We start from the raw sequence: 13,514 nt of genomic DNA on the forward strand, positions 1-13,514 counted from the left end.
TCAGGGAAGTGTCGGTCACCAACGACGGATCATTTCAGCTTGCCCTGGCCTGTGGAGCTGTTGCAGTGTACAGACTATTGACGGCGAGTGATACATCGAGACCTCGAAGGCAAGCATACAGTTGCTTTCTCCGCATTGGCAAGCGATGTTACCACTGGCACGACCATAAGTGGCTGGCGAGCCTTTGTGTCGTTCGAAGAGTACACAGATTGCATCGTCACCGATCACTCGGCAGAAGGTAGCAGCTCGGGTCAACCCTGCCCGTGATGTTGCACAGTCATCTAAATACCACTCACCACCACGGTCGCTGCAACCGTAACCGAAGCACTCTCTGCCCCCGCGAGTTTGATCCCTTCGGCGTTGGAATAAACGGTATTTATAGTGAGCCTCGGCGCCTGCATGCCTGCCACACACGCCAGCACACAGCCGGCAATCGTTGTCGTCGGACCCACGTACTCGATGCTAAGAAATGCCGTGACGCTAATTGCGATGTTGGCACTAGTTACCGTTTCGCATGTCGAGCGCTTAGCTTGACTGCAAGTCATTGACGGCTCCAAGTCACTCGTCGCTCAGACCCAGATATACCGCCACCAAGACCAAAGAGCGTGGCGACGCGGTGGACAGGTGAGAGGAGTTACTAGGTGACTGGTGCCAGTAGGGCGGAACAGGCAGGACATACGGCGGAGTGTCGTTCTCGTACGAAAGCATATGCCCGATCAACTGCTCCCTTGATGGACCCGAAGGTGTAACACTTGAGCCGGAACGACGCTGGTGGTTCAGCCGTAACCGGGCACCGGACCTAAGGAAGGCGGTAGGGGCTCCCTCGTCGCTGTGACCGCCGCTGGGTCTCGTTTGGTGATTTGTCACAGCGATTTAAGCAGCGGACGTATTTGTTACTGTCCAGAAGCAGTTCCATGTTGTATGTTGTATGTTGTATGCGGCCGCGGTCAGCGCACCACCTCCGCGCAAGGCCTTTGGCGTGAAAGTCGTCCGGCATTGTTGTCGAGAGTTTGCCGCCGACCACCGCCCCGTAGCATGGGTGAGTGCACGCAGAGGTCGAGTCTTGCTAAAACGGACATGACAGCTTTGACATTCTCTGCATTCCCCGTGGCGGCGGCGACCAGGAAGACGTCACCTCCAAGCTGAAGTTAGATCACCTGCGAGTGCATCTGCGCACGGAACCGCCATTTTCCTGTGTGATATTCCCACACGCACAGGACATCGTCCAGACTTTGGGTGCCTTGAACTCGAGACGCGGAGCACGAGTGACCCCGCTAACGATTGGAAGTGCCCCAGCTTGATGCCCCGGCTTGGAAATGCACTGTCCCGCCGACATGCTACAAGCCTTCCAGCAACCCATCTGTGTTGTTAGAGTGGAAGGCAAAGCAAACCAGCGACTTGCCAGTCTTTCGGCTCTTCACAGATGGCGTGCACGTTTCAGCTGCCCTCGCGCATACCAGGACAGCGGTATTGACCGCCCTGGAGGAGCCACGACTGGTACCTCTGTATGGGTGCCATGTCAACGCCCTTCCAGTAAACTCGAGTACCTGAGGATGATGATAAGATCGTGAATGGTCAATTGCCCCCTAGCATTTAAGAACAGTACCAGATGTTTCAGCCTCAACGACGACCCGAACAGGTCAGGAATGGTGTGCCCGTCTAGCAACATCCTTCAGCGCCCTGTAACTAAATATATCCGTCACAGTCAGCTCAAGGCCAACCTTCCGGGCCTCACCTACAACTCTCATTGCCCCGATCGAGTTGCCCCCAAGCTGAAAAAAATCATCGTCTTGTCTGATCGTGGTCGGCTCGATATCGAGGATCTTGCCCCATATCTTCCGCATTTGCCGCCCTATTTCTGAATCCGGTTGTCGAGCCAGCTCTCGGTCTGCCGTATGATTCTCGACGTTACTCGCAAGCGCCCGACGATCAATCTTGCCGTTCTTATTGAGGGGCATCTTATCCAAGACGATGATCGTTTGTGGAGCCATATACGAGGGAAGCTTATCCTGGAGCATCTTATAAAGCTCCTTCTGAATTGACTTCTTCAGTCCTTGCTGCAAAGGGTGATTGCTGAGCAAATGGTAAGGTCGGCGCGAGTTGTCAAGGGGAAATCGGAACATTGTCCTCCCCTTCTCATCGGCTGGTAGTCCACGGTGAAAAATGGCATCCAGGCCACCAATTTGAGAGTATTGTCGAGCCCAACTGATCTCGACTCGGTAGCCCGTTTGCCGAGCCAGCGCAACCAAATCGATTGCAGAGAGCGAAGGGCAGCGCCCAGCAATATTGCCGGCGGATAAAAGCCAACCGCCGCCACTTTGGCTTTCGTCTTCTTGACTATTTAGTGCTTCAAGTACGTGTCTCTCGACGGTGGTCTTGCTGTATGGGATATTGCTCACAGCAACGACATTTGAAGCTGTGTTGCGGCACAATAGATCCGAGAGGGTTTGGTGATCCAGGCTTTCTTTCGCAAAGTCAATCCATGTATCCTCACTGATCTCCTGGATCTGTAGCTGCAGATGTCTGCCACTAGCTTTAACATGGATCACAGCCGAATAACGGAAACAACTCAACTCGTTGTTCGCACGCATCTTCTTGGGCAAAATCTCCACGTGTTCGATCCTGCCGATGCGATCTTGCAGGGAAGTGAAAAACGCAGGGTCGATAAGCAATTCTGATTCGAAGTTCTCCATTTCAGTCATTATTCGCCGGAGGGTTCTCTTGCTTGGTCTTTGTCCACCTTTATGCAACGCTCTTGCAACTAGAAATTGTTGATGAAGTGCATAAGATCGTATATCGCCCACGAAGATGGTCTCCACTCCTTGCAATTGAAGAAGGTCCTGCAAGACTCTGTAGAGGTATCCCTGGCTAGGAAAGTATTGCACAACCGAATTTAAGATGACAAGGTTCGGGGATATAGCTAGATCCAATCGACCAAGATCCGATGCAGTGGCCTTGTGTATCTTGACCTTGTCCAGTAGTGATGGAACTGATGCTATCATTTTCGTAAGAAAATCGACGGCCTTCTGGGATGGCTCAAGAGCAACGTAGCTCTTCAGGCCCTGAGTCAAGTTGAAAAGGATCATCCCAGAGCCTGCGCCAATCTCAAGCACGTGTCCGGGCGCGCGGCCGTTGAGTACCGTTTCTATTGTGTCATCAAGCCACTCATGCATTTCCTCTTCATCGATGGTAGTGCCGTCATACATAGAGGTCCATCCGGTAAAGTCTCGTCCAATAACGTTGGTTTGTAAACTCTCAACTAGGGCATACGCATCGCTGTCGAAATGATGCTCCCATAACTCTACATGCTGTGCTTCGTCGTTGTTCTGTCGTTCGTGGAATTCGGCGTCATCGCTACGGAGAGTAACGAAAGTGGCAATCCACGGATCTCGTTTGTCGTCATGTTGTAGAACGGCAACGGCATCTTCCACAGAACCGTGAGTGCAGAGGACATGCTCGATCTCGCCAAGCTCAGCGCGCTGCCCTCGAATCTTGACCTGCGCGTCCTTGCGACCGACAAATGCCAGGCTTCCGACTTCATCGTATCGCACAAGGTCACCTGTTTTGTACAGACGCCCATGGCGACCAGGCCGGTCAGCTGCACCTCGAAGTAGCCACTCCGGGTCCTCGATGAATACAGCTGCGGTTCTTTCTGGGTCGTCGAGGTAACCGTCACCAACAAGAGGCCCTTCCAGGAGCAGTTCTCCAATGCAGCCAGGTGGCAGAAGAAGATGATAGTTATCGGCGTCCACAATCCAAGTCACTAGGCCCGCGCCCCTCCCAATTTTGATAGCCTCTTCTGGCTTATTAGTCGCATTAGAGTTGATCGTGCTGGTGGGAGTGCACTCGCTTGGGCCGTATCCATTAATCACCCGCACCCTGCCCCACCAGCGTTCGACATCTGCGACTCGCAAAAGTTCCCCGGCAAAGATTATTGTGTGTACCTCGGGCAGGCTGCTTGGAGATAGAAGCCGAGCAACTGATGGCGTAAGATCTAGAGTATTCGCGTGCAAAGACAATATGCTCTGCTCAAGGTTGTTCTTTCGGTCTTCGTCGCTGGGGACGCATAGACATCCACCGGCTGCCAAAACTGTCAATGCATTGTTGATAGATCCGTCGAAGTTATATGAAGCAAAATCATAGAGCCTCGATCTAGTATTGAGCCCCAGAAGCTCTACCTGATACTTGAGAGCTGAGGCGGCATTCATATGGGTTACCACAACCCCTTTAGGCGTGCCTGTTGTCCCAGATGTAAAAATCGCATATAACGGAGACGAAGGACAGAATACATCGTCCGGCAGCAGGTCGATTTGATCTCCCAAGGAATTATAGAAGGCATCATCAACTGTGACTGTTTTCTGTGCCAGTCGCAAACACAATTGCTGGTGGAGAAGGGAACATAGGAGTAGGTCGCTCTTGACCTGCTGCACAATTGTCTGGAGTCGCTGTGTCGGCAGAGATGGATCTAGCAACACGAAACCGCCGCCTGCCTTTGCTACACCGAGCATGGCAATCGTTGTCCATAGCGATTTTTCGAAGCATAGCGGGACCAATACGCCAGGTCTAACTCCCAGGTCGATAAGCTTGGCGGCCAGACTGGTGACAAGGTTGTGCAGCTTGCCGTATGTGAGCTTGCCGTCCCAAGCGCAAATAGCTGGGGCGTTAGGGTGAGCGAGAACCCGCTCTGTAATCATTTGGTAGACACTTTTCTTGGCAGGCTGTGGGAGGGTACCGTTCCAATCCCATATCTGCTCAAGATCCTTGGCCGACATCGTTTCGACATGTGTCAACAAAAGGCCAAACTCTGCCTGTTCAAACCGAGACATGGTATGCTCATACTGCTCCAACACCTTCTGCACTATCCAGGGCTGGATCAAGTTCGGGTCAAAGGCGACCGACACGACGATCTTGTCAGCTCCAGGAAATACTTGGAGCACCAAGTCGTACGTGTCGTGGCCCTGAGGTTGATTGTGGTCGTTTGCAGTGCTGTGCATTTCGCCTGCCACTATTGGCTGGAAAACCACCAGCGTCCGGAGACTTTGTGATCGTTGGGCTTCATAGTGTATCTTTCCAGGTTGCTGCGCTCCGTCCTGTGGTGGAGGAAGAAAGCTTTCGTCGATTTCTTGCTGTCGCACTGATTCAAGGTACTGCGAAATGGTCTGATCGTTGAGAAGCTCTATGCACATTGGGATTGTGACTACAGAGCCGGTCTTCGTCTTGGTTGTTAATTTCGAGCGCCTGGTACTGACCGCAACCTCCTTTAAGTTGAACATCCGACCCAGCACAAAGGCCCAAGCTGCAATAATGGTTGTCGATACTGTCGCTGGGGTAGTTGCTCCCGGGCAGCTTCCATTTCCACACTCTCTCATCGCGGCTACTGGCACCTGCTCCCATGATGGTGGTGCACTGGTGAATGATGCATATCGATCTTTAATAAGACCTTCTCGCAATTGAGCATCCTTCATATTCTTTTCAGGACTCGTAATCAAGACAAGGTCTCTCCGTATAACTGCGTAAAGCGTGCCAGAAACGGTGGCAGTGCTTGTAGCTTCAACCGCCTTATTGGTTGTTCTGTCGATCGGACGTTCAACACTTCTTCCAAGGGCTGGCGAACCGCTTGGCTGAGGTATGTGAACACCGCATGGAACTTCCAGACAATGGCCACACATTTCGATACCTTCGATTGCTATCTTCCGTATGGCGCACAAGTGGTTGACAGAGTATGACAAGGCAGTTTCACACGACCTGCATCCTCGGGATCAGCCATGACCCGCTGGTGCTTGTCAAGTTCACCTTACTCTCAAAGTAATTTCGAACGAATACTGTCAGAGAGCCTAAACAATGTACTGTCTGGCTGCGTTGGATATCTGCGATGCCGTCATGTGCCCTCGTGGAGGTATTTGTGTGTGGGGAACAGGCATGGAATTTCCTGGAGCTGAGGGTTAAATTGCGTAAAATGCCAGCCGTCGTAGTATCGGCCATGTTGCATGCGCGACGGCATCTACGTGACACCGTTTCTCGGAAGCATGAGACCTGCAGACGCTAGCAATAAGCCTGGTGCCGCGGGATCAGGTGGTCGACAGATGGCATACGTGGCATCCTCTGAGTGTGATTTCGGAATTGTCATCATGCGATGGTTGCCGTACGTGCTGTTGGCCTGCAGACGGATGCGCTCCCAGCCGCCCATGCCAGTGAGAGTAGTCAACTTCTCTCGTTTACTGCATAGAATTCTCGAGCTGCGCATCTTCGGGTACAGCTGACCATCGATCTCCGAAGTACTGATGCCCATCTCACCGGAATCGATGGTCGGATTTTCCCTGAATAGCCCCCGCCCACTCAGCTGGCGAGGCGCAGATGTGCGTGTGCGTGTGCGTGTGCGTGTGCGTGTTCGTGTATGTGTGTTTTCGGTCCCAGCGGCCGCGTTTCCGCTCAGGTCTGGTCCCAATATGACACGGGCCGTGCTGAGTTAAACAAGCAGGAAAGCGCCGCGGACAGCCTAATTCAGTGCCGCTTGCAAGGTCTCGCAAGGCCAAGCTGTCGAGATCAAACCGTGGGGCGGCTTTCTTTTCTCCCGCATGGTAGGTTTTCGCTTTGCACACACAATAACTACAAGTGAATACGATCGGCCCCCGCGGCAAACCTCCCAGATGTCCATGCAGCATTTCATCGGCTCCAAGGCGCTGCGCGTCAGACCCTGGTGCCCGTCAACGGGTCTGCCAGGCGCGTGGCGATAGCCACAGTTATCTGCTCCGCGACATGGGGAATATTTACAGGGGAGAATTGCGTGGCGCAGTTATCAAGGTAGGTTGTTGGTACTAATAAGTCAAATAGACGCCGGGCATAGAGTACTCATGTGCTTTTAGCAAGTGAGTAACGAAAGGTTCCTCGCTTGGCGCGCCATTACGGCTCTCGGAGTCCCAATAGTCCTGCGTCCCGCCTGTCTTGATCGATCATGAGGCTTGTCGCACCAGATCGACTGTAGCGCAGTGGAATGAGCCACCAATGCTATTGACATGTTGGAAAGAGCACATGATTGGCTCCATACCAAACTCATCCTTTATCCAAGTAGCGAACTGTGTGTCGCTTGCCTCGACCATAATCCGCTTCTCGTCCAAAACCAGTGCATTAAGAACCAACCACGACGAGCACATATACAAAGGGGGGGCAGCGGGGTCTCGCGGTGGCGGTAAAAAGGGGTAAGCGTGCAGTTCCCAGTCCCGAAATACATGGTGCCGCCTCAGCTCACCCTCACCTACCCGGCCCGGGTTGTACACCATGAGGCCATTGCGGAGTGGTAGAATTGTGGCGTCGATATGCATTGCATGCTCATCGGTGGTGTGGAGAAGTTCGACAGTGTAGCCCTCGGGAACCATGGCTTGCAAGTATTCCACCCCCTTCCGATTGGTGACGTGACTGATTTGGCCGATGATTGTCCTGCCAAATCTCATAAAGTCTGCGGCGTCGAAGGCGGCTCTCGAATTGTTGATAGCCCATTGGTGACGCTGGCCTTTGCCACATTTTTGGGCCGGTTCATCCTCCCCAACATTATCGTACAGAGTGTCGTGTCCAATGACCAAAGGGGCTCGGCAAATCCTCGCGGAGCCGCTGCTGCTCAACTCGGCCAGGATATCACCGTACGCCAGTTGAATTTCAAAGCGCCTGCATCTCCAGGCGAAAGGGGCTTCAAGTAGGGTGGAACCCACAGTCATCAGGCCATCTCGTGGCATGGCACCAGTATATCCGCCAATTTGGAGCCAATCTGGCTTGGTCGGGCGGTAAACACGTACACCAAGCTCCTGCAAAATCGCAGCAAAGTTGTCGAGCTCCTCCTGAGCCTTAACAAGTAGTTTCGCCGGGAATGGGTTCGAATGTTTGAAATTTGCAAGATGTTCGGCGGGCATTGTGGCCGACATCATACAGTGCGGCTCGGAAGGGAAGGCAGAATGTTCTGCGCAGCCAACAATGACTGCCTTGAGCGGTGACCATTCGTCATCTGCGAAAATGAGCGGAACCTCTGAACCCATTCTGTGAAGCCGGAGTAGCGCGACGGACAGGTAGCCTTGATTGGAAACACGCCGAGAAATCGAGCTACAGAAGTGGATGAGCAACAGCAGTGGACGGCCTTAAACCCCACTTGGCAGCAACGTGGACTATTTATCCTCGTTCAAGCCGAGAAATGGTTGCCGGCCCTTGTAGACCATTGATGTCCCTCGGCGAGACCAACACAGCGGCTCTTGCGATCACGGATTGGCTATGCCATTCCTACCGCCTTCTTGGCCCGGAATCGTCGGGTCGGAGACCCATTGTCCTTGCTTGCCCCAGAGTCAAGAAGACTCATGCAAGCCACAATGCTCCCTGATCAGCACGACGAGGGATTTTTTTCGGACTGCGCCCGATTCACAGATGAAAGGGACGTTTTTTAATCAATCATCAGGTTCAGAGCCAAGTAGCTTAGTGCCCGATGGACTGGAACATGCATCGTCGAGGATGCGCCACGGTCTCCCCTAACCAACATGCGGCAGAAAAGGCCCTGTCTTGTAACTGTTTTCGGCGCATGTTGCATTGTGTATGTGGTAACACATGCATAACAAACGCTCTGGCAACATGCAGTGAAGATGGCCGAGGCCAGACCGGTGAGGTTACATGTAGGCGTTTGCAGATCAGGCGCTAGGTATGCCCAGCGTCTCAGCCTTCCCGTTGGAAATGCAACCCACGAACAGCCATGACACGTCCTCGGTTCGGCACATGCACCAGGCCCAGCCATTGCAACTCAATACACCACGGGACGAACCGAGTGGGTCCGTGCCCATTGCGACCTTATAGGTTCGCCCCCATCGGATATAATCCTTTTGCAGATGACCCCTGTGGCTTCGCTCTGCTGCCATGGGTGCGTCTTATAAGTCAGCGGCACTTGATTCAAGCACCCGCATATCGTCGTTGGTAAGCAACACTTCTGCTACTCGTAGCTGTGTGTCTCTCATTGCTCCACATCTCCTTGACTGTTCTGTCCAAAATGATTGTACCGCATAGCTACCATGTCGCCAATCAGTACGGGGGATGCACCACCTCACACCCGTTGATATATATTGGAAAGTAGGTGGTTCCAATACCATCTGATGAACTATATGCCAGATACCCGAGTCCTCAACCACTACTTTATGCCCAGAAAGCTTTTTGACGAAACAGTCCAGCTTCGATGTATACCCTCCTCAATGTGGCGGTTTTCGCCATTGTTGTAACGCTGCTCTGGACTCATGTCGCCTACCCAATTTTCATTTCCCCTTTAGCATCAGTTCCCGCGGTGCATCCACTCGCACACTTCACTTCACTCTGGATCCAATGGCAAAGACTCCGTGGGTCAGAGTATCAGCATGTCAGCGCGGCTCTCCTCAAGAAAGGCCCGTTCGTCCGTCTTGGCCCCTGCGAAGTGGCCATTAATGATATTGATGCTGTACGGAGCGCCTGGGGCGTTGGTGCCGCAAACTTTGACAAGCATACGTCCTACCGGTACTTCATGACCCATGGGTGCGTATGAGCCTGCTCTACTGACAATCAGGTTCGCAAATACAGGCATGCCCTGGACACCACTATCCTTACATTAGTATTGCTACTGACAGACCTTTGTCATCGCCTCCAGAACACCGAACACTTTTACCACAATTCTAAGTTCGGAGCATCGCCACCGCCGCCACCGTATCAGGAAAGTATATAGCCGTGACTTTTTGCTCTCCTCGCCGCACATGCGCGCTATATTGAGGAGAGTCGTCTTGGACAATTTCTGTCCCATACTCGTCCGCATTGCATCTTCATCCGACGGTGCCGCAAATGTACTCCCTTTAGCCCAGTCCTATGTCCTGGACTTCGTCTCTGCATTTTGCTTTGGGCTACCCCTCAGCCTCAGATTTCTCAATGATGCTGCCGCTCATCAGCACTGGTTAAATTTGTACAATCTTAGCTTCCCCGACGGCAAGGCAGGGTTCTGGCTCAAAGAGCATCCACGACTTGCTAAGTTCTTGAGCGCACTCGGAGTACCAATAGTTCCCGATAGTTACACTGAAGCCCGCCGAGAGCTCGAGACCTGGGCGTTGAAGAAGGTTGACGCTGCCGAAGAAGTGTTACGATACCGTGGCGAAGCGGGGTTGCATGCGCTGCCACCTGGAGAGCTACCCGTACTCTACCATGCGGTTCGAATGGGTATTGCTCAGGTCCATGGCTTCAACGCCAATGCCGACTTCACTCCAAATTCCACGCATAGACTTGAGCTTGCAAGTGAATGCCTGGACCATATTGGTGAGTGGCTGGGGGCAACTCGATGGTCCAAAGCGGTAGTTCAGTGCATCTGTGCTGCACCTAGACTGACAACAGTCGGTTGAACAGCATCAACAGGCGAAACGTTCGGCACCACCTTTACATACATGCTGTACGAGCTCTCACGTCATCCTCATGTCCAACTAAACCTCCGCAAGGAGTTGCGCTCCATAAACAACCCTTTCCAAAGCAATGATAGCAGCAATCTACCGAGATCCGACGTTCTAGAACGCCTTCCTTTACTGGAAGCAGTCATCAAAGAAAGTCTTCGGCTGCGTAACACTTCACCAAATCTCGACCCACGAGTCAGCCCTGCCCACCGCACCTGTCGTCTTGGCCGCATCTTAAACGTCCCTTCAGGTACTCGGATAGGCACTTACGGCTGGTTGCTCAATCGCAACCCTGATGTCTATCCAGATCACAATGCGTGGAACCCAGACCGCTGGCGTACGGGGGCGCCAGAGTACTCCAACGACGCCAAAAAGTGGCTGTTTGCTTTTGGCGCCGGCAGTAGGGGTTGTATCGGCCAACCCATTGCCATGGAGTGTGAGTCATATCCTCAAGACTATCCACAACGGAAATCACCCCGTCTCGGGAGCCGGAGTAGGACAGACAACGTGGGCCTGACCAGTTAAATTAGTGCTGCGCATGGGACTTGCTGCCATATACACCAACTACACCACTTTCGTGGCTGATGAAAGGGAATATCCTGGTCCGAACAGGCCTATGAGTGCGACTTGCGCTGAGAGGCTGTTCATCGGCTTCAACAAGCTTGCCGGTTGATGTTTTCCAAGGAGACTCAATCCGCATTTTGTTCGGACTGGTTCTGTTTCATTGAGGGTACTTCCCCAAGCTACAAATACGCGAGAAAATTATGCGAGAAAATCAATCCAAGCAAGACACAATTTGTAGTCTGTAAGAGAGAGGGGGATAGCGACCACAATGTAGGCCTCGTGATACTGATGACTCGGAAGACGACAAGATGGAACGTCGAAGATAAGAACCCCTTTTGCCGCACTAGTTTGCTCCAGCCACGGCGGACCGCGTAAGTGACAAGTATTGCAACGAGCAGGCCATGAATATCATCCTACTAGCTCGGGTGGGTTTGTAGACTGTCTACATACAGGTTCTGGTCCTCCGTGCACTCGTTAGTAATTTGCACATTATAGAATGGTGTATAGATGTAGCTCCTAACTATAGAGTCGGCTCCCTTTTGCTATTAGAGCTATATATATCTTAATAGGTTATAAGCCCTCTTTTTTTTCTTATATATAGTCTATATTACTCCCTAAGTTCAACTCTCACTTAATAGAGCTAAAACGAATTATAAAGTCTATTTTTAGTAAAGGGTATAAAATCGCCACCCTTAAAGATGTCGACTCTCTTTGCTATTGGAACTATATATTAAGACATATATATTGACGGGCCAAACCTTGCACGTCAGACTGAGTCGCAATCTGGCCAATAATCTTCGGACACGACGTGCGGGGAACGGCCTGAACCGTCGCGCGCGTGGCGTGGCATTTCAGGGCGTATCTTCGAAGCCATGCCTGAAGTCACCCAAAGCAAATAACAGCACATCTGTGCATCAGCCAAGCTTTTATTCAAAAGCGGAGGCTATGCCCTATACGAATACCGGGATTTGGTCACACACCAGTCTCCTCAAAATGAACGGTATCCCTTTCCAACACGGCCGGTCAGGGCTGCCCACGCACCATAGCACGGATTCGTACTGGCATCGTGATCCGTCCAAGAAGTTGTGGGGCCACCAGACCACCAAAAGTCTCCCACCCACCGCTGATGTTGTGGTCATTGGGAGCGGCATCACGGGCACTTTTGCCGCGCGGGAGCTAGTCGCAGGTGGAAGGGAGGTTGTTATGCTTGAGGCGCGGGAGGCATGCTGGGGAGCGACAGGGCGGGTAAGTGTCTCTTTGTCGACTGCCCCCATCTCTGGCCTTCCCCTGTCGTCAGACTGCAATGTTACACTCGACATGGTGAGAATATTAACTGTTGTAGAATGGTGGACACTGCCATCCTGGGGTCTGGAACAACAGCCCCGAGGTTGCCCGCTTCGAGCTCGCCACGTTTGATCTGATCAAAGCCCTTGTCGCCAAATACGATATCCCTTGCGACTGGCAAGTCGTCGGCAGTTTGCAGCCCATCTTTGACCCGGAGGTTCTACGTGTCGCGCAAAGGCGAATCAAACGCCTCCAAGCACACCGAGATCTCCGCGATAAGGCTGTTCTTATTCTAGACAAGGATGAGCTTGTGTCCCGGCGCGTGCCGGAGGCTATTGCCGCTGTTTACCACCCGAATGCCGCGAAATGCTGGCCGTACAAACTTGTCGCGTGGTTGCTGGAGCAACTTCTGAATGAGCATTGCGCCACTGCATTTAATCTACAGACAAATACGCCCGTGACGATGCTCCACCGACGCGGCGCAGGGTGGCTTGTGCATACAGACAGGGGCACAATTTGTGCTCGAGATGTGCTCCTAGCGAGTAATGCTTACACCTCGTACTTACTGCCCAAGTTGACGGGTCTTATTGTACCGATGCGAGGGCAGGTCTGTGCATTCGATCCACCACGACCCTCGAGGCCACTACCGCACAGCTACCTCTGGATCAAGGATTCGAACCAGCAGTACTTGACTCACCATTACTTAATCCAGCGGGGGCATGAAGGAGCGCAGAAATCGGATGGAGTAGACGATGAAATCATATTTGGCATTGATCTTGCCGCCCCAACGGGGGATGAGGGCGTGTCGCGGGATGACGAAGTCAACCCGATTCTGAGTCAGTTGCTGCGTAGTAGCCTGAGACGCGCAGTGCAACTGCCCACTGGGCCTGAAGCTGGGAAAGACGCGCTACGCACGGCATATGAGTGGACGGGTATCATGGGCTATTCTCTTGACGGCAACCCTTGGGTTGGAGCCGTCCCGGGCGTGCTGGTGACTGATCTCGAGCCTGGAGACGAAGCTGATGGATTGTGGATTAGCGCCGGATATACGGGGCATGGCATGCCGGTAGCAGCACGGTGTGGCATCGCAGTCGCGCAGATGATGTTAGGGAAGGAGGGAGGTGTGAAAGTGCCAGAGCCTTGGGCGGCAAGTGAGGAGAGAGTGAGAAGTGCTAGAGAGATGAAGTTTCCAAGGACGGTTGAGGATATGGCTAAAAGTCTCGCCACTGATGACGCATAGTTATGAGC

General features: G+C 52.7%; 2 protein-coding genes across 2 annotated transcripts; one reads left to right on the top strand and one right to left on the bottom strand.

The window, feature by feature from the left end:
• Positions 1–1,640: 1,640 nt before the first annotated feature.
• On the bottom strand, positions 1,641–3,580 carry JDV02_002167 (uncharacterized protein; the record flags this gene model as incomplete). The annotated part of the gene is made up of 2 exons (XM_047983167.1): positions 1,641–3,497; positions 3,575–3,580. 2 exons carry the CDS (start codon positions 3,578–3,580, stop codon positions 1,641–1,643), a joined length of 1,863 nt encoding a protein of 620 aa, XP_047839137.1.
• An 8,197-nt stretch (positions 3,581–11,777) lies between these two features.
• JDV02_002168 (uncharacterized protein) lies at positions 11,778–13,514 on the top strand. Its single transcript, XM_047983168.1, has 2 exons — positions 11,778–12,227; positions 12,325–13,514. The coding sequence occupies exons 1-2, from the start codon at positions 11,928–11,930 to the stop codon at positions 13,504–13,506; spliced, it is 1,482 nt and encodes a 493-aa protein (XP_047839138.1). The 5' UTR covers positions 11,778–11,927; the 3' UTR covers positions 13,507–13,514.

Source organism: Purpureocillium takamizusanense, chromosome 2, assembly GCF_022605165.1.
Source record: "Purpureocillium takamizusanense chromosome 2, complete sequence".
Classification (NCBI taxonomy): Eukaryota; Fungi; Ascomycota; class Sordariomycetes; order Hypocreales; family Ophiocordycipitaceae; genus Purpureocillium; species Purpureocillium takamizusanense.

Excerpts from the sequence above, each read along its gene's own strand:
- JDV02_002168 (XM_047983168.1), top strand. The coding sequence starts at position 11,928 with ATGCCCTATACGAATACCGGGATTTGGTCACACACCAGTCTCCTCAAA. Across the intron at positions 12,228-12,324 it reads GCTGGGGAGCGACAGGGCGG|AATGGTGGACACTGCCATCC; the intron begins GTAAGTGTCTCT and ends TAACTGTTGTAG.